The sequence below is a fragment of the Bos taurus genome, chromosome 11 (genome assembly GCF_002263795.3).
Source record: "Bos taurus isolate L1 Dominette 01449 registration number 42190680 breed Hereford chromosome 11, ARS-UCD2.0, whole genome shotgun sequence".
Taxonomy (NCBI): domain Eukaryota; kingdom Metazoa; phylum Chordata; class Mammalia; order Artiodactyla; family Bovidae; genus Bos; species Bos taurus.
Genome location: NC_037338.1, coordinates 67,701,627 through 67,722,272, shown reverse-complemented (window position 1 = coordinate 67,722,272; position 20,646 = coordinate 67,701,627). Strand labels below are relative to the sequence as shown.

General features: G+C 36.0%; 1 protein-coding gene across 3 annotated transcripts in view; it reads left to right on the top strand.

Moving 5' to 3' along the window:
* GFPT1 (glutamine--fructose-6-phosphate transaminase 1) overlaps positions 1 to 20,042 on the top strand; it is a 75,884-nt gene extending 55,842 nt beyond the window's left edge. For 2 of the 3 annotated variants that reach the window (XM_024998270.2, XM_059891002.1), the window contains 7 exons: positions 922 to 1,042; positions 1,625 to 1,782; positions 9,113 to 9,227; positions 10,308 to 10,435; positions 11,010 to 11,177; positions 12,482 to 12,643; positions 13,817 to 20,042. In XM_024998270.2, coding sequence (XP_024854038.1) covers positions 922 to 1,042; positions 1,625 to 1,782; positions 9,113 to 9,227; positions 10,308 to 10,435; positions 11,010 to 11,177; positions 12,482 to 12,643; positions 13,817 to 13,861 — 897 coding nt within the window. In that variant the 3' untranslated portion in view covers positions 13,862 to 20,042. 3 annotated transcript variants of the gene reach the window in all.
* The last annotated feature ends 604 nt before the right edge of the window (positions 20,043 to 20,646 follow it).

Sequence of the window (20,646 nt, the reverse complement as noted above, 5' to 3'; positions counted from 1 at the left end):
CCAGCGTTTCTCATGATGTACTCTGCATATAAATTAAATAAGCAGGGTGACAATATACAGCCTTGATGTACTCCTTTTCCTATTTGGAACCAGTCTGTTGTTCCATATCCAGTTCTAACTGTTGCTTCCTGACCTGCATACAAATATTAAAAATCTCATGTGGTGGGATTTCCCTGATAGTTCATTGGTTATAACTCCAGGCTTCCACTGCTGGGGGCACAAGTTTGATCCCTGGTCAGAGCACGAAGATGCCGCATGCTGCACCACTGCAGCTCTCCCCCACCCCCGCAAAAAAAAAGTAATTCCAGTGTGGTTTAGGATACAAAAGTGTCATTGAATTAATCCTATCTAGTTATCTACTGCCTACTCTACCCTCCATACTGCAGAGTTTGAAAATAGTGAGCTTTCTTAAATAAGATTTCTGAAGTGTATTGACTTTTTGAGAAAATGCATTCTTAATGAATACATAGTATTTTGAAGTGTTTAATTTTTCATTTGGTATTTCTGCATCTGTTGTCTCATTTGAAATCTCTTACTGATCTGGTATTATATGAATTGTCATTTAAAACTTAGGAATTGGGAAGGTAGAGTTAATATGCAAGCTAACTCAGAACAGTGCTTTTTCCACTACTCAAAACATTTTATATGTGTGGGTGTATTTGCTTATAAGAACACATGCATTTATTATTGTCTAAAGAGACTTGTGCTGAAATGTTAACAGTGCTTATCTCCTGGGTGGTGGGATTTTTTTTTTTTTTTTTTTTAATGCTTTAATCTTTGTTGTTTGTATTTTCTAACATTGCTTACATATCATTTTTATAATCAGAAAAAGTGAAAACTATACATTGAGTCTAAAGTATTCCAGTGAAAAAGAGTATTTGAAGTACAGTTGTCTGACCAAGGCATCTTTTTCCTCTGCAGACACGTCAAGTTCTGGAAGAACTGACTGAGTTGCCTGTTATGGTGGAGCTTGCCAGTGACTTCCTAGATAGAAACACCCCGGTTTTTCGAGATGATGTTTGCTTTTTCATTAGTCAGTCAGGTATGCTAATTTTAAAGACTTAAAAGGAAAGTCATTCTTTCTAACAACTACAGCATATATCAGCAAAACTGATATTTAAAGATAAACTAGTATTTGCTGGTAACTTGACAAATAACAGATTTATTTTGATATTATGTTAATGAGTTGATAAAGGCAACACATTTTACACTCAAAAGAGCTGAAGTTTTAAAGACAAAGAAGAAAAGGAGATCCTAAGAAGTAGGATCCTGTTATTAAAAGCTTTATAATTTTATCCTTTTAAGTACATGTTTTAAATTTTATTTAAAACAAATGGGGGGGAAGGCGGGGGAGGGATGAATTGGGAATGGGGATTAACAGATATATACTACTATATATAAAATAGATAAACAAGCACAGGGAGCTATATTCAATATCTTATAATAACCCATAATGAACAAGAATCTGAAAAACATATATATAACTGAATCACTTTGGTGTATGCCTGAAAAATAATAAAGCAAATGATATTGTTGAAAGTGTTGTCAGTTTTCTGTTTTTGCATCTGTGGAAGAGCAAATGTTCACTGCTCTGTCTGTTACTATTGTCTTCTTTTATATCCAGGAGAGACAGCAGATACCTTGATGGGACTTCGGTACTGTAAGGAGAGAGGAGCTTTAACTGTGGGGATCACAAACACAGTCGGCAGTTCCATATCGAGAGAGACAGACTGTGGAGTTCATATCAATGCTGGGCCTGAGATTGGTGTAGCCAGCACAAAAGTAAGTTCTTGACTTAATTCTCATGTGATAATTTAATCATAGTGTTGGTGAAATAGACTAATCTGTATCTTCTATTTCATTTCTTAGCAGTTGTACAGTTCATATAGTTAACTAGTCATTGTAATTATCCTAAGACTTAAGGGTCAAAAATAGATAAAAACACTTGTCATCTCCCTTCCTCACGCTCATCTTAAGAGCTTAAAAGGGACAAAGGTATATAATGTAAGTTCAATTTGCCTGAGTCTCTGCGGGGTCTCTCCATTCAGCATTTATATTACTCCTGCCCTGGGGGTAGGATGTGTGGTAAGTATAACAGCTTCTTCTTTGAGTATAGTAGGGAATTAGAAAACTAACAGAAGCATCCAGTTTAATTCTAATAATTTTTGACGTCTTTATTTACGTATTTATACTGTCCTAATAAATGTGCCAAAATATGCACACTACCTTTGAAGGTTTGTAAAGAGAAATACACTTTTAGTATAAAACTTGGTGATATTAAAAAAAGAGTAATATATGACACTATCTGTTTTTTCTTTAAATATACCATACATTTGTGGAGATTTAAAAGCACCTTTATTTTTGTTGAGGCCTAGTGAGACTACTTTGCTCTTTGAAATTAGGATATGCATAATTTTAGTACTAGTAATAAAAATAGGAATCTTAGGAAGTTGTATAAATGCAGGAAATGTTCTCCAACATGTATTATTCTTTGTGACTTCAAAATTTCAGTTTCTTGTCTGTTGTTCTGCTTAATCTAATATTTATTGCTGATTGTTGAATAAGATGCTTAGGTATTGGTGGATTTATGTTAAAGATGTGTATAGTATGATGTTAACATATACAAATAACATTTGGATTCTTTTTTTCATTTAAAGAACCCCATGGAGAGTTTTTTTTGTGGAAAAGTTACAGTTTTCAAGTAAACATTCCAATTTTCAAGTAAACACTCCAAGTGAGGTTTTTGTTTCTTGGTTACTTCGATATTGCTAACACTATAGTTAACAGAAAACTGAAGTCTGAATTTTCTCCATGTGGTAATTAAAACATGTAGGATATTTGTTCTTGGGTTTCTGTTACCTGAATGAATAAACAGCCTCCCTCAGCAGCAGTTTGTGGATTCTTGGAAAGTGTCCAGACCGACAGCTTTTGATCAGGGGTTAGAATCCCAGACCCTTCATTCAGACACATTTGAATCAAGGGCTTCAGCATGGCATGTGTGGGATGTGGGATCATAGCAGTGAACAGGAGCTGTTGATTTATCTTTTTATTGAATCTTTGTTAACTATGAACTGCCAGGAGAAATAGATTTATTTTTGAATTTCTAATTCTGTCATTCATGAAAAGATAATTTTCCTCAGTGTTTTATTATAATTTTCAAACTTATTAGCAGAATTAAAAGAATTTTGCATTGAACACCTCTATACCCATCACTTAGATTCTGCTGTTAACTTTTTTCTACAGCTTTACTGAGGTATAATTTTCATATCATAGTATTCACAAATTTTAAGTTATACTTTTAGTAGATTTGGCTGTTTATCACCATAGCCTAATTTTAGAAGACTTAATTACTTGAAAAAGTTCCTTTGTGCCTAGTCAATTTCCACTTCTACCCCTCAGCCTCAGCTTCAGGCAAGTATTACTTTCTCTTGCTATATTATTTCATATTTAATTTTATAGAAATTTCTTATAAATGGAATTGTAATAATACATGTCTTTTGTATCTGGCTTCTTGCATTTAATATGAAGCTTTGAAATTTATTCATTTTTTTTTAATTTTAATTTTTTATTTTAGTTATTTTTATTTTTTTAAATTTAATTTTATTTTTTAACTTTACAATATTGTATTGGTTTTGCCATATATCAAAATGAATCCACCACAGGTATACATGTGTACCCCATCCTGAACCCTCCTCCCTCCTCCCTCCCCATACCATCCCTCTGGGTTGTCCCAATGCACCAGCCCCAAGCATCCAGTATCGTGCATTGAACCTGGACTGGCGACTTGTTTCATATATGATATTATACATGTTTCAATGCCATTCTCCCAAATCATCCCACCCTCTCCCTCTTCCACAGAGTCCATAAGACTGTTCTATACAACAGTGTCTCTTTTGCTGTCTCGTATACAGGGTTATTGTTACCATCTTTCTAAATTCCATATATATGCATTAGTATACTGTATTGGTGTTTTTCTTTCTGGTGTATTTCACTCTGTATAATAGGCTCCAGTGTCATCCACCTCATTAGAACTGATTCAAGTGTAATCTTTTTAATGGCTGAGTAATACTCCATTGTGTATATGTACCACAGCTTTCTTATCCATTCATCTGCTGATGGACATCTAGGTTGCTTCCATGTCCTGGCTGTTATAAACAGTGCTGCGATGAACATTGGGGTACACGTGTCTCTTTCAATTCTGGTTTCCTCAGTGTGTATGCCCAGCAGTAGGATTGCTGGATCATAAGGCAGTTCTATTTCCAGTTTTTGAAGGAATCTCCACACTGTTCTCCATAGTGGCTGTACTAGTTTGCATTCCCACCAACAGTGTAAGAGGGTTCCCTTTTCTCCACACGCTCTCCAGCATTTATTGCTTGTAAACTTTTGGATGGCAGCCATTCTGACTGGCGTGAAATGGTACCTCATAGTGGTTTTGATTTGCATTTCTCTGATAATGAGTGATGTTGAGCATCTTTTCATGTGTTTGTTAGCCATCTGTATATCTTCTTTGGAGAAATGTCTGTTTAGTTCTTTGGCCCATTTTTTGATTGGGTCATTTATTTTTCTGGAATTGAGCTGTAGGAGTTGCTTGTATATTTTTGAGATTAGTTGTTTGTCAGTTGCTTCATTTGCCATGTTTTTTTTTTAATGTCAGTAGTTTGGTTTTTTTTTGGCAAGTCATTTTCTAAAATCTTTTTGTTTTGAAATAACTATAGATTTATAGGAAGTTTCAAAGATAATAGAGAAGTCCGGGTACTCTTCACCCAGTTTCCCCTGGTAGTTGCATCTTGTATAGGAAAATAAGCATCTCTTTATAGTATGTACTTCAATTTCTTTAAAAAAATGACTCCCTGAAAATATAGTATTATGACAGTTTAGTCTTAGTTTAATTTTTCTTGGATTCACTAAAAGCTCCAGGCCAATTATCACGGAAGAACATAGACAAAAAAATCAACAAGATACTAGCTAAGCAAATTCAATAATACGTTAAAAGAATCATACACCAGGATCCGTTGGGTTTACCCCAAGGAGGCAAGGATTTTTCAGTATCTGCAAGTCAATCAGTGTGATACACCACATTAACAAATTGAAGAATAAAAACAATATCATCTCAGTAGATGCAAAAAAAGCTTTTGATGAAATTCAGTATCCGTTTATGAAAATGCTCTTTGGAAAGTGGGCATAGACAGACTCTGCTGCTGCTGCTGCTAAGTTGCATCAGTCATGTCCCGAGACCGCGTGACCCCATAGACGGCAGCCCACCAGGCTCTGCTGTCCCTGGGATTCTCCAGGCAAGAACACTGGAGTGGGTTGCCATTTCCTTCTCCACCTCAACATAATAGAGATCATATGTGAGAAACCCATAGATAACAATATACTCAATGGTGCAAAACTGAAGGCATTTCCTCTAAGATCAGGAAGAGACAAAGATGCCTGCTATCACCATTTTTATTCATCACAGTATTGAGACCCTATTCATAGCAATCAAACCAGAAAAAGAAATAAAAGGACTATAAATTGGAAAGAAGTAAGACTGTCACTGTTTGCAGATGACATATTATACATAGAATATCCTAAGGAAAACCGCTAGAGCTCATCAGTGAATTTAGCAAAGTTGCAGAGTACAAAACTAATACACAGAAATCTGTTGCATTTCCAAACACTAACTATTAGCTATCAGGAAAAGAAATTAAGGGAATAATCCCATTTACCATTGCTTCAAAAAGAATAAGATGCCTAGAAATAAATATACCTAAGGAGGGGAAAAGACCTGTACTCTGAAAACTATAACACAGTGATGAAAAAATTGAAGATTACACAAGTGGATGGAAATACATTGTGTTCTTGGATTAGAAGAATTAATATTGCTAAAATGAACAACTGCCCAAAGCAATCTACAGATTGAATGCTGCTGCTGCTGCTAAGTCACTTCAGTCGTGTCCGACTCCGTGCGACCCCATAGATGGAAGCCCACCAGGCTCCCCCGTCCCTGGGATTCTTCAGGCAAGAACACTGGAGTGGGTTGCCATTTCCTTCTCCAATGCATGAAAGTGAAAAGCGAAAGGGAAATCGCTCAATCGTGTCTGACTCTTAGCGACCCCATGGACTACAGCCTACCAGGCTCCTCCATCCATGGGATTTTCCAGGCAAGAGTACTGGAGTGGGGTGCCATTGCCTTCTCCGAGATTGAATGCAGAGCCTATCAAAATACCAATGCTGTTTTTCACAGAACTAGAGCAAGTAATTTAAAAATTTGTGTAAAAACACGAAAGACCTTGAATAGATAAAACAGTCTTGAGAAAGAAGAACAGAGCTGGAGGATTCATGCTCCCTGACATCAAACTATGCTACAAAGCTATAGTAATCAAACAATATGGTACTGGTACAAAAACAGACACTTAGATCAATGGAATGGAATATCGAGCCCAGAAATAAACCCATGCACTTAAGTTCAATTAACCTATGACAAAGGAGGCAAGAATATACAGTAAAGTCAATCTCTTCAATAAGTGGTACTGGGGAAACAAGACAGTTACATGCAAAAGAATGGAGTTAGAGTGTTCTCTAACACCATACACAAAACTAAACTAAAAGTGGATTAAAGAAAGACTTAAAAGTGAGACCAGAAATCATAAAATTTCTAGAAGCAAACCTAGTAGAACACTCTTTGACTTACATTGCAGTAACTTTTTTTTGTATCCTTTTAAAATAATGGAAACAAAAGCACAAGTAAATAAATGGGACCTAATTATACTTAAAAGCTTTTGCACAGTAAAGGAAACCATCAGCAAAACAAAAAGACAACCTGCTTAATGGGAAAAATATTTGCAAATGATATGACCAATGAAGGACTAATATCAAAAATAATCAGCTCATACTTATCAGAATGGCTATCATCAAAAAGGGCACAAATAACGAATGTTGATGAGGATATAGAGAAAAGAGAATCCTCATACATTGTTGGTAGGAATGTAAATTGATACAGTCACTGTGGAAAACAGTATGGAGAATCTTCAAAAAATTAAAGACAATTATCAGATGATCCAGCAACTTCTCTTCTGAGTATATATCCAAAGAAAATAAAAAATACTAATTCAAAAAAATACATGGACCCCAGTGTTCATAACAGCATTATTTACAGTTGCCAACTTATGAAAGTAACCTAAGTGTCCATCAACAGATGAATGGATAAAAAAGATATGTATATAAATCACTTCTTTTTTATCCATTCACCTATACACACACACACCCACACACACAGTGGGATACTACTTAGCCATTAAAAATGAATGAAATTTTGCCATTTGAAATAACATGAGTGGACTTGGAGGATATTATGCTAAATGAAATAAATCAAAGATAAATAATATATTGTGTCACCTATATGTGGAATCTAAAAATATAGGAATCTAAAAAATACAGCAAACTAGTGAGTATAACAAAAAAAGAAGCAGAGTCACAGATTTAGAGATCTAGTAGTTACTAGTGGGAACAGGGAAGAGGAGAGGAGCAATATAGAGGTAGAGAATGAAAAGGTACAAGCTATTATGTGTAAAATATGCTACAAAGTATAATATAGGAACTATATCCAGTATTTTATAATAACTATAAATCAACTATAATCTTGAAAAATTATGAATCACTATTTTGTACTCCTGTAGCTTATGTAATATGATACATTAAGTATTACTTCAATAAAAATAAGTTTTAAAATATACAGAAGTCTTTCTCTGTAAGCTGACAGTGGCTACTTAGAAATGTATGGGTGTGTGTGTTTGGAGAGGGGATTCTATTTTTTAACAACTATGTGTTAGTTGCTCAGTCATGTCTGACTCTTTGTAACCCCATGGACTGTAGCCTGCCAGGCTCCTCTGTCCATGGGATTCTCCAGGCAAGAGTACTGGAGTGGGTTGCCATTTCCTTCTCCAGGGGATCTTTCCAACCCAGGGATCAAACCCAGGTCTCCTGCATTGTGTGCAGATTCTTTACCATCTGAGCCATCAGGGAAGCTATAAAAATACTTTAAATACTTAAAAATAACTCTACCAAGAAATGTGTAAGATATTCATAAATGTTTGTCAAACAGATGAAAACTATATAACTTTTTTTTTTTTTTTTAATGGGCTTCGCTGTGGCTCAGTGGTGAAGAATCCACCTGCCAGTGCAGGAGATGCGAGTTCGATCCCTGGGTCGGGAAGATCCCCTGGAGTAGGAAATGGCAACCCACTCCAGTATTCTTGCCTGGGTAATCCCATGGACAGAGAAGCTTTGGTGTGGGCTACAGTCCCCGGGGTTGCAAAAGTCAGACATGACTAAGCAACTAAACAACAACAACATATAACTTTCTAGACTTTTAAATTCCTAACAAGTTGATAGAAACCATGTTTCTGGATGGGACGATTGTTTTGTAAATAAACTAAAAATGTGAGGCAGGATCTGTATTCTGTGATATAGCTCTAGTATATCAGAGAACTTAGGCTACAGGAAGTGTCTAAGGAAAAAAGCAGAAAGGGACAATGGAACCAACAGAATTAAGAATATTTAATAATACTTAATTGATGTTAGGGTGGAAGGACTGTTTATGCTAGAAAGTATGACCTAAAGTTAAAAAATTAAAACTTTTGTGTCAATACACACTATTGTAAAAGATTAGCCTAAACTGGGAAAATTTATTTGAAATTTAACGAGATCTTTCAAGACCAACTGAAAAGAAAATAAACCAAGTCAAAAAAAAAGCAAGTGAAGAATAATGAAATTAATTTTCAATAGATAAAATGACTGACTAACATGAAAAATCTTAATTTTTTGAATTCAAGGGCTGTATGATGAAGTAGTAGTGAGAGTCTATTGTCCAGCTGTCTGGTAAAAGTTTGTTAAAAGGATAATTCTCCACATTGCAAAGAATGTGGTAAAATAGGCATATCTCATATTCATGTACAGCTAACAGGAATGAAGAGGGTCTGGGCACTGTGATTGCAGGTCTTTAAGATATTCACAATCCTGTAACCTCAGTGGAAATTTTTTGTTTATTTTCATCTTTTTTTTTTTTAAGTTAATTCCAAGTTCTTAAAATGCAGTGCAGCTAATTCTGCGCATTCTTGTGCTCTTTCAGGCATACACCAGCCAGTTTGTATCTCTTGTGATGTTTGCTCTTATGATGTGTGATGACAGGATCTCCATGCAGGAGAGACGCAAAGAGATCATGCTTGGATTGAAGCGGCTGCCCGGTATGAAGACCCTTACACACACAGTAGTTATTGTCTGAGGGAGTGGGGGATGGGTGAAGCTGTGGCTTGTACCTATTTAGTCAGTAGTATCTTTTTACTTTGTACCTGTTCATTTAAAAACCCCGCACTGATAGCACAGAAGATTAGAAACATTGGTGTTTTACCGATTGTTACCCATATGGGCTGGAAGAAGCACAAGCTGGAATCAAGATTGCTGGGAGAAATATCAATAACCTCAGATATGCAGATGACACCACCCTTATGGCAGAAAGTGAAGAGGAACTAAAAAGCCTCTTGATGAAAGTGAAAGAGGAGAGTGAAAAAGTTGGCTTAAAGCTCAACATTCAGGAAACAAAGATTATGGCATCTGGTCCCATTACTTCATGGGAAAAAGATGTGGAAACAGTGTCAGACTTTACTTTTTTGGGCTCCAAAATCACTGCAGATAGTGATTGCAGCCATGAAATTAAAAGACGCTTACTCCTTAGAAGGAAAGTTATGACCAACCTAGATAGCATATTCAAAAACAGAGACATTACTTTGCCAACAAAGGTCCATCTAGTCAAGGCTATGGTTTTTCCTGTGGTCATGTATGGATGTGAGAGTTGGACTGTGAAGAAAGCTGAGGGCTGAAGAATTGATGCTTTTGAACTGTGGTGTTGGAGAAGACTCTTGAGAGTCCCTTGGACTGCAAGGAGATCCAACCAGTCCATTCTGAAGGAGATCAGCCCTGGGTTTTCTTTGGAAGGAATGATGCTAAAGCTGAAACTCCAGTACTTTGGCCACCTCATGCGAAGAGTTGACTCATTGGAAAAGACTGTGACGCTGGGAGGATTTGGGGGTAGGAGGAGAAGGGGACGACAGAGGATGAGATGGCTGGATGGTGTCACCAACTTGATGGACAAGAGTTTGGGTGAACTCTGGGAGTTGGTGATAGACAGGAGTCCTGGCATGCTGCAATTCATGGGGTCGCAAAGAGTCGGACATGACTGAGCGACTGAACTGACCCATATGTTATTATTATATTGTTTAGTATATTGTCCTTTTTTCATAGATTTTGCTAATATTACTTCTTAACAGATTTGATTAAGGAAGTTTTGAGCATGGATGATGAAATTCAGAAACTGGCAACAGAACTTTATCACCAAAAGTCAGTCTTGATAATGGGCCGTGGCTATCATTATGCTACTTGTCTTGAAGGGGCCCTGGTAAGTCTTCTCATTTCCAGTTGTAGTCTGTTGACTCATGAACCTGGCACATAGTCATATTTTCAGACTGAATGAAATAGATGGAACTTTGACAAAAGTGCCTTTATATTTACACATTCTGATTTGTTTACCTTGAGAAAGTGTAACAGAATACTTAATTCAGAAATTGAAAATCAAGGAAGTACACTTCAGCATGAGAACTTGGGTTTAGAAAGTAACTTGGGTTAATGTTTTGTCCACATGTGAATAAAATAAATAATATATTCTCTAGGTGTGAGATTTGAGGTGAAATATGAAACAATTAGGAAAACAGTTACAAAGAAATACGAGTACACTTGTGATAACCTAAAATCTTCAAAAAGTCCTTTTGGAGCTCTAAAATTCCCAGCTGCTTGTTAACATTATAGAAATAATGATCAGTAAATGTATTAGCTCTGTTTGTACATCACAGATCCTTTAATACTGTCTGATAAATAAGACAGGGATTTCCAACAGCAGATATCTTGTGTAATATTTATGTAAGAATGGGTTTTTGAAAAACAGACTGAAGACTAATCTAGTTCTTTCCTCTTAGAAAATCAAAGAAATCACTTACATGCACTCTGAAGGTATCCTTGCTGGTGAGTTGAAACATGGCCCTCTGGCTTTGGTGGATAAGTTGATGCCTGTCATCATGATCATCATGAGAGATCACACCTACGCCAAGTGTCAGAATGCTCTACAGCAAGTGGTTGCTAGGCAGGTAAGTCGGGGGCTACTGTGAGGACACAGGCTGCACGTGCAAGGGATCTTGGTTGCATTACGAGAATCATCCTGAAACCATCCCAACCCTCCCCCCACCCACCCAGGTCTGTGGAAAAATTGTCTTCCACAAAACTAGTCCATGGTGCCAGAAAGATTGGGGACCACTGCCACAGAGCTTCTATTTCCTTGACTTATGCATGAGACTTACCACATGGGATTGTGAGTTTAAATAAGCTTAAATAAGTTTAAATCAGTGTGGAAAATTCTGAAAGAGATGGGAATACCAGACCACCTGACCTGCCTCTTCAGAAATCTGTATGCAGGTCAGGAAGCAACAGTTAGAACTGGACATGGAACAACAGACTGGTTCCAAATCGGGAAAGGAGTATGTCAAGGCTGTACATTGTCACCCTGCTTATTTAACTTATATGCAGAGTACATCATGAGAAACTCTGGGCTGGAGGAAGCACAAGCTGGAATCAAGAATGCTGGGAGAAATATCAATAACCGCAGATATGCAGATGACACCACCTTATGGCAGAAAGTGAAGAACTAAAGAGCCTCTTGATGAAAGTGAAAGAGAAGAGTAAAAAAGTTGGCTTAGAGCTCAACATTCAGAAAACTAAGATCATGGCATCCAGTCCCATCACTGAATGGCAGATAGATGGGGAAACAGTGACAGACTAGTTTTTTTGGCTCCAAAATCACTGCAGATGGTGACTGCAGCCATGAAATTAAAAGACACTTACTCCTTGGAAGAAAAGTTATGACGAACTTAGACAGCATGTTAAAAAGCAGAGACATTACTTTGCCAACAAATGTCCATCTAGTCAAGGCTGTGGTTTTTCCAGTAGTCATGTATGGATGTGAGAGTTGGAATATAATGAAATCCAACCAGTCCATCTAAAGGAAATCAGTCCTGAATATTCATTGAAAGGACTGAAGTTGAAGCTGAAACACCAATACTTTGGCCACCTGATGCGAAGAGCTGACTCATTTGAAAAGATCCTGATGCTGGGAAAGATTGAAGGTGGGAGGAGAAGGGGACGACAGAGGATGAGATGGTTGGATGGCATCACCAACTCAATGAACATGAGTCTGAGTAAACTCCAGGAGTTGGTGATGGACAGGGAGGCCTGGCGTGCTGCAGTCCATAGGGTCACACAGAGTCAAGACACGACTGAGCGACTGAACTGATGTCAGTGAGGCCACATTGAATTGAGCAGTGCAAAACATGCATGTTCTCGTGTTACAGCCCTGCCTTTACTTAACCAGTGATCGTGCCTGTGATCTCTTTCCCAGGGACGGCCTGTGGTGATCTGTGACAAGGAAGACACTGAGACCATTAAGAACACAAAAAGAACAATCAAGGTGCCCCACTCAGTGGACTGCCTGCAGGGCATTCTCAGCGTGATCCCTTTACAGCTGCTGGCCTTCCACCTGGCTGTGCTGAGAGGTTATGATGTAAGTGACGGACCACTGTGGAAATTGAGTTTCCTTCCAGATTTTTAGCAATAGAATTTGATAATTCCATCATACATACATCTGTCACCTGTTGTAGTTCCATGGCCCAGTTTTGTCAGTTACATCCTGACATTTTCACACCCATCGAACGTGAAGGAGTTTTGGACAGAAGCTCCACCAGGGGAGATTACCTCCCTGGGGACTCTCCACCTGTTTTCTTTGTGTGTTTCTCAGTGGGGTAGCTATTGGAAATTCTTTGGGACTTCCTCACACATTGAAGGACTCTCAGCATTCCTAGTCCCTCATTCATTGTGACAACCACAGTGACAATCAAAACATTCTACTCTTAACAGTCTCTGTGGCAGTCACTATTATTTTTCTATTAGGACTGCATCACTGCCTCTGAGCTTTAATCTTGAGGGTCCAATTGTACTTACTGTTCCACATTTTCTGAGGGCAGAAAAATGGATTAATCTGTATTTAAAAGATTTTAATATAGATTCAAGTCAAAAGGGCTCCTTCTGCTCAACTTTTGGTTAATCTAAAGAATCTATTCCAAAATCACATATAGCTAAAAATTTACTAAAATGTATCCTTCTATTGTATTTTGTATAAAAAAATAAATATACAGACAGTGAATGCTGAAAAACAAACAAAAACATCACACTCTTATACATTTCTAGTGTCCCGGGAGAGGGATGCCAGCTCATAGAGGACCACAGAAGTTTTCCATGTGCTGAACTGGGTCCTTTGGAATTCTTGTTCTCAATTGATTTCAGGTCGTTTTAAGATGCATTATATTACTATATTTCTAATCGAATTCTTTGTAGTCTCTAGTAAAGATGGTTAATGAACAAGTTGTTTTCTATTTTCATGGGGTTTCTTTGGTCATTTATTTGGCTGTACCAGCTCTTAGTTGTGGCATGCAGGATCTTCTGTTGCAGCATGTGAACTCTCAGTTGGCATGCAGATGGCAAATCAGTTGGCATGCAGCATATAGTTCCTCGAGCAGGGATCAAACCCAGGCCCCTACATTGGGAGTGCAGAGTCTTAGCCCCTGGACCACCAGGACAGTCCCTGTTCTTATGTTTGTATAAGCAAAAATAATTTGTTGATGGCAACTGCCACCCCAGTTTGTATCATCTCTCAAATCTTACTTCTTTTTTTTTGCAGGTTGATTTCCCTCGGAATCTTGCCAAATCTGTAACCGTAGAATAAGGAGCATCTGAAACTGGGCGATTAATCAACACAAGACACCTTTGTATTTAAAACTTGATTTAAGATATCACCCCTTTAAGCCTTTTTTAGTAAATCCTTATTTATATATCAGTTATAATTATTCCATTCAATTTGTGATTTTTGTGAAATTACCTCATATTTTTCCAGTGATTTGTGGGGGAGTTTGAATAGTGGAATCTATGTTGGTATCGGTATCAGAGAGATTTAGCTCTCATTTTCTTTAAAGGATGCTGAGAGTTGGATTTTGGGACCCTCCACTTCAAACTGAAAGGATTGTGTGTTATTAAAATAATTGGCATTTGTTTCAGCATACATTGACATTTCATTCAGGCCAATGAAAGTGTGTTTAATTGGAATATTTAAAGCCGGTGACAGTGTACTTGGATATTTAATTAAGGTTTTGCTAAGTTATAAAGAAAAAATTCCATGATTATTGAAATTTATTGTTTTGTTTTTAAATCAGTCTATGAAACTTAAAAACTGAAAACTTCTTCATGGGATTTCTAAGTTAATCTTAGTCTCTCAGATTTATTGCCTGTTATCTGTAGATCAAGGTTTCTTAGGAAGCTAAGAAGTATAGTAGTGCATTGGTTTTCTCCAGCTCTTAACAGAGAATGCTTGTGCAATTTCATAGCACAGACTTTAAATCTGAGCTGCTTTGAACAGCTGACAATATGATATTAAATTTGAAGATGGGATACAGATAAGTTGGATATCCTACTTCTTGTTTTTTTTTTTTAATCGCCTAAAAATGGTTTTGGTTTCCTTGTATCTGTAGTTTCTTTTTAAAAATTACTGCTGAAGGACATTCTATCTTGTTCTTTGAAATCACCACAGAGAGTTGCTATCAAATATGTCAAATACTGATGTTCAGAATTCTCTTCAGTTTTGTCCCAGAGAAGAATTCCTTACAGTTAATTTTAACTTCCCTTTACTGCTTTGTTGAATCAAACTCTAGTACCTTCATGCCAATTTGGAAACTCCTTGCAGTTATTTGGAAGATTTGCAAGTCTTTTGACTAAAATTTGGCTAAATGTATATGATGGGCTAAAATTAGAAAAAGCTATCAGCTTTACAGTGATAGTAGTGAAGGATTATATAAAATTTTTAGTATTACTTTCTAGGTATTTTCCTCTCTGAATATTCTGTGTTTTACCCCTGAAATATACTTAGGAATGAAGAAAATATAAATATAAAAGTGATATTGAGGTGCCTTTAGCTGGCTAGTGTCAGAAATGGAAACTTAACAACTTAGATTAAAAAATTTAGAGTAGAATACTAGTTTGACACCCAAAAAGTTGTGAATAATAATTTCTTCACGGAGCTTTCTAGCAGCATCTTGGGCATCACAGGGCAGTGTGTTTATGTTTTGGTTAAGTCCTTTTCCTTCAAAAGTTTTCATTTTTAAATTGCAAAGGTAATTAGCCTAATAAAGTTAGCTGAGCCTTTCCCATTTTCTGTGTTTGAACTCTAGTAGCTGTTGTCAGAGAAGCATAGAATTCTGCCTTGTGTTAGCGTTAGAGAAAGCACTGGCATATTTTGAGGTAATTCAGAAAGACTCTTAGATTGAGACTAGAAACCTGTTTTTAAAATAGGATTATTATTCATGTCATTATATAGCTACTGCAGGTATAAATTTATCTATTTTAATTGTTTGTAATATTATTTTGTGTAGGCCTGCTAGTTTTAGTCTGTGTGTAGTGTCATCCTTAACTATGTTATTTTAGCATTTTTATGCACATGATTTGTATGGATTTGTAGCATTTCTGAAGTTCAGATTAGCTTTCTAAGTGAAACTGATATGTGAAGTCAGTCATTAGTTTTCAGTCTGTTTCCTCTCCCTCTTTGTGTGTGTGTGTTTGTGTGTGTGTGTGTGTGTCTTTCTCTCACAGACACACACAGATACACTTCAAGCTAGGATAAGTTCTAAACCAAATCTCAAAAACCAGTAGTAAGAAAAAAGAAGTGGTATTTTCCAAACAAACATCGTTTTTCTTCCCTACCCCTTATTCTTGCTCCCTACACTGTTTAATGTAGTGATTTTTAGATGCTTTTATGAATTATGAACACAAAATAATGTAATGAGGCAAACTGCTAGTAAGTGTGGATGCTCAGATAAAACCAATGTAATAAGTATAAGAAAATCATTTTTGGGGAAAGATATTCTACAAAAGGAGTCCTTCATATAAGAAATTCTTTCTTGTAATACATTTAAAATTAAATTCACTTTTGTATAACTTAGTACTCTTTACCCAGGCCATGAATCCTTTTTAGGCCAAGGATCATGTTAGCATCTGACACGTGGCACAGTAAATGATTGTTACTTTGACATCAGTCAGCTCTTCTGTCTGTTTAAATCACCTATGCCATAGGAATAAATAGTTGAAGGAAAGTTAATGTTAACTGTCTTTGGCTTGTTATAACTCTGTCAACAGTGTATTATGTGAAAGTCACTGTGCCAGAAACTGAAAAATACATCCTGTTTAAAGTCCACTTGTCTCCTTGAGTACTTACCGCTCCTGGAGACTAGGATCATTGGAAGGTACAGGGTGAGAGAGTGGAAAAATGGAGTTGAGCTTTTAAATGTTGGGAGTGAATTTGTTCATTGAAATGATGGTTCAGGTTTTGGTGTATATCATGTTCCTAAGAGGTGAAGTGCATTTTGCAGAGTTAACTGTTACCACAGGCTATAAATCCATGTGTCTGTAGTACTGTAAGGAACAGCAGTTGTTAGATACAAGGTGAAAACAAGCAACACAACTAAAAGGGAACTGACACAGGTGACACGTAGGTGAGACTGTTGATTAGAGAGCTAATAAAGATTTTCTTTAAGGTTCTTAGAAAGATGTTTCTGAGATGATACTGTCTTAACCTTTTGAATACAGATCTCTTGACCTGAGTTAATTATGAGGATGAGAGGAAAGGAACCCCTTTAGCTCCTTGGTTATATTCCTTTGACATATTTCTAGTAACTCTTGAAAGAGGGAAAACTATGTGAAATGTTGACTTCAGCAAACATATTTTAAGAAGTCCTTTGGGTTCAGTTTCCTTTGTCTCTCTCTCTCTTTCTAATTAGGCTATATACTATAGCAGTAAAAGGGAAAGACTGAGGTTAATTATTATATGCTACAGCTTAAGTGATTTTTCTAAAGAGAACAATGTCATTGAAAGTGTTTATTTAAAAAGAAATCACAGCTCACATTGAATTTATGAAGGCCAAAGAAATTGAAGGGAATGGTAAAGGTAGATAAAAAAGTGTTATATCCACATATTTAATAGATTTTTTTTATATTGGAATACCAGGTAGTATTTTACCTGTGAAAATGTATTTCAGATTACTTTGTTTTCTTGTGTTAGAGCCTCAAGTTAAAAATTGTAACAATTAAATCATTTTTTCCCCCGGAGTATTTAAAGATTGTTAATATGACAGTGTTTCTCTAGCTTGACGAATTTAACTCTCTTTAGATCTGTGATGATAACCAATAGGATGGATAGTACTAGCTTTGAACTGATAGTATCCGCAGTTAAAATAAAATCATAGTTAACTAGCAAAACTGTCAAGTTATGCCATATTAACTTGTGAGTCTGTAATAACTTGATATCAATGTTATGGAATATACGATAAATAATGGCTAATGAGAACTTTTTAAGAAATCTTAAATTACCTTTCTTACTATACTAGTTTTCAGAATGAATATAAAAATGATCCTATTAGCCTTTTAAAACTGTTCTGCAGTAGAAATTTTTTTTTTTTTGCTTAAATAAAACTTTTCATATTTGTTTAAGTTATATTTCTTTTGAGCTGGAAGTTTTAGAGTCATCCTGGCTTTGTTTCAGTTTTCTGTTCTTTAAGATGAATGTTTAGTTTACTGAGCCACTTAGTCATTTCTTCCTCATGTCTTCTCAGTCTAATGACTATTTCTGAACTGTGAATAAGTTACCCAAATCTTGCTGCGAATTACATTTTTAAGCAGTTTGCCAATATTTGAAGTATATACATGTTTGTTGTTGTGTTAAAGATTGTATTGTACTAAGATTGTAGCCAATGTTGTCAGTAAACATTTTTGATGCTAAAAGTTTATTCATCACTGTTGCTTTTAAAAAGAAGAAATATTACATTATATTCAAAAGTCATGTCTTCACTCCAACTTCCCAATTACTTTAAAAAGGATCATTAGATAAAACAAAGGCTCTACTTTTTCTGATGTTATGCTCTGTAAATATTATACTTACTCAAGTCTTTTAGACTTGTGTGTTTCCAGCACATTTACAGGGTATACAGTGATCAGCAACTTTAAGTTGTTGATAGTTGCAAAAGAAGGGTGTTTAGGATGGGTGAATAGTAAAATAACATAGACTCCAAATCTAAAGTTTCTGTCATATCTGGCAGTCTATTAATTGTAGAACAAAGAGTCCTTTTACAGGATCCTTTGATAAACAGCAAGCTAAAAATCTCTGTCCCTAGTGCTTACAGCACTTGCTGTGTTTTGCAGGAGACAGAGTTATGCCCAGCGTGGTTTGAATGAATGGATATGCTGTGTTGCCTTCCCATAGAATTGAGCCCAATCTTTCATCTCTCTTTTGCTCTGTGTTGCTCTGCAGCAAAGCCCAGGGCTGCCACACCAGCATGAATCATTTTTTCCACAGGCCACATTTTTTACATAAAATTTAGCTTTACTTCTAGTGAAAAGTTTTCTTTAAATCCTCTTCAATTCACTATCAGTAAGTATTTACTGAGTACTTTTAAAGGACAAGAAATAATTTCCCTAGAAATTACGAGGCCACTTTTCATTGGAGTGGATTTAAGGAAAAATAAGTTCTTTAATTTTTTGGATGAGTGAAAGAAGTCTTTATTAAGTTTCTCTCATTATCCATGGTTAAACTGTTCTATCTCACTTCAAAAAATGACGTAGAAGCTTTATTAGCTAGCTTTAACAAGCATCCCAGAGATCAAAACTAATCTTGTAATAATATAAGAAAAGTTGCCAGGTTATAGGTCATTTAACCAGACAAAATTTATTACTGTCTTTTTGGTTAGCATGTATACAGGAGATTTTTCCCACAGTTGAAAAGACATGTTTGTGATCTTCATATTAACATGATTCATTGACTCAAACACCAAAGTTCACACATGTATTTTTTCATAAAGAATGCTGTTATGCAGCCACATTTCCTTTTCCGTATTTCAAAAAATATTTGAATATGGAGCATGGATATGTAATTGAAATATGGAATAAAAAGTGGAGCTTGTAAGCAATTGGAGAAGTGCTCTCTGGATAAAATGGTAGCTATTTCCTTCCCATTCATTTATCAATCTGCCTTTATATATGTTTATAAAAAGTAGAAAACTTTTACTGTTAGGAGGAAAGCAATTGGCATGGTTTCATATGTTTTTAATTTCTGTTGTGTAGTGAGTATTGCATTATTTCCAACAATGCAAGTAAGTTATATTGTGGAACTCACAGCAATTGTACACCCGGGGGATCTTTAGGGGTTAATTTTTGCCTCTGTCACTCAGCTTTGTATGTTTTGAAATGGAGATAAATACTGTGTGGTCTTCGAAGGAAAATGGCCAAAATTCCCAAAGCTTGTAATATAAGTAAATACTCATTGAGAGTTCTAGATCCATTGTACCTAAAAGGCAAATGATCACGTGTTCTTAACTAATGTGTTCTTAATTTGTGAGACCCAAATGTTGATTTCCATTAATTTTAGATTGTCATGCAATAGCCAAGCTTCAAAGGTCTAGATTTGTCAGCATCACTACAGTTTCTGCAAACAGCCCCTTTGAGGTGACACTGTTGTTGGCATTAGGAAAAGCCAGTGTGGCAACAGTCAAGGATGTTTTACTATGGCAAGTTCAATGTGAGATGGACTCATTAGAAAACTTTGTCTTCAAAGAATGCCCCACACTGGGATGGAAAATAGTCTGAGACAATAAAAACTAGTTTCTAGGTAAGCAAAATTGCATTAAATTCAAGTTTCTTTCTGTGTTAGACTTGAATGTATCTAGCTAGTGTGATTTATGGGGGCTTTTGGTGGGGTTTTTTCCCCCTATTTGCTTTGTGTGTAGAATTGTTTTGAAATACTGAGTATATTTGCTTTGAATTTTATCTCTTTCTGTTTTGTATTCATCCTTTGAATAAAATTGTAAATCCAATATTGATTTTATTCTTAATTTACTTTTACCGCTGCTGTGGAAAAACCAAGGAACTGTGGGAGATCTTTGTAGGTTTTCTGTCTGAAGTTCTTGGTTATTAACTTGGAATCGTGTGTTACTGAATTTCAAAGCATTTCTTTCTTTGAAAGAAACAATTTTAAAACTTATTCATATAGATTGTCTCTTTTTGTGCTTTAAGTGAAGTGGAAAAATATACTGGTCTCTGAAAGCAGAATTGACTTTACTGGTACAACATTAATAATTTAAATACTTTGAGTTGTTATCTTGGCAGAAAAGACAGGTTTATATCAATTTATTTGCAAATTCCTGAGATTCCCCAAGATAGAGAAAAGTTAGCTGCCTTATGGAATTACGGAATAAAAAATGGAGATTGTAAACAATTGGAGAAGTGCTCTCTGCATAGAACTGTAGTTATTTTCTTCCCATTTGTTTATCAGTCTGCCTTTGTATATGTTTATATTAGTTAAACATTGGTCTCTTCAGTGTGATGTTCTGAAGTTAATGGTTCTCAACTTTGTTTGGGCTTAATATGCTGAAACAAAATAGGGGCTGCTCTGAGAATGTTGATAGTCACCCTATCAGA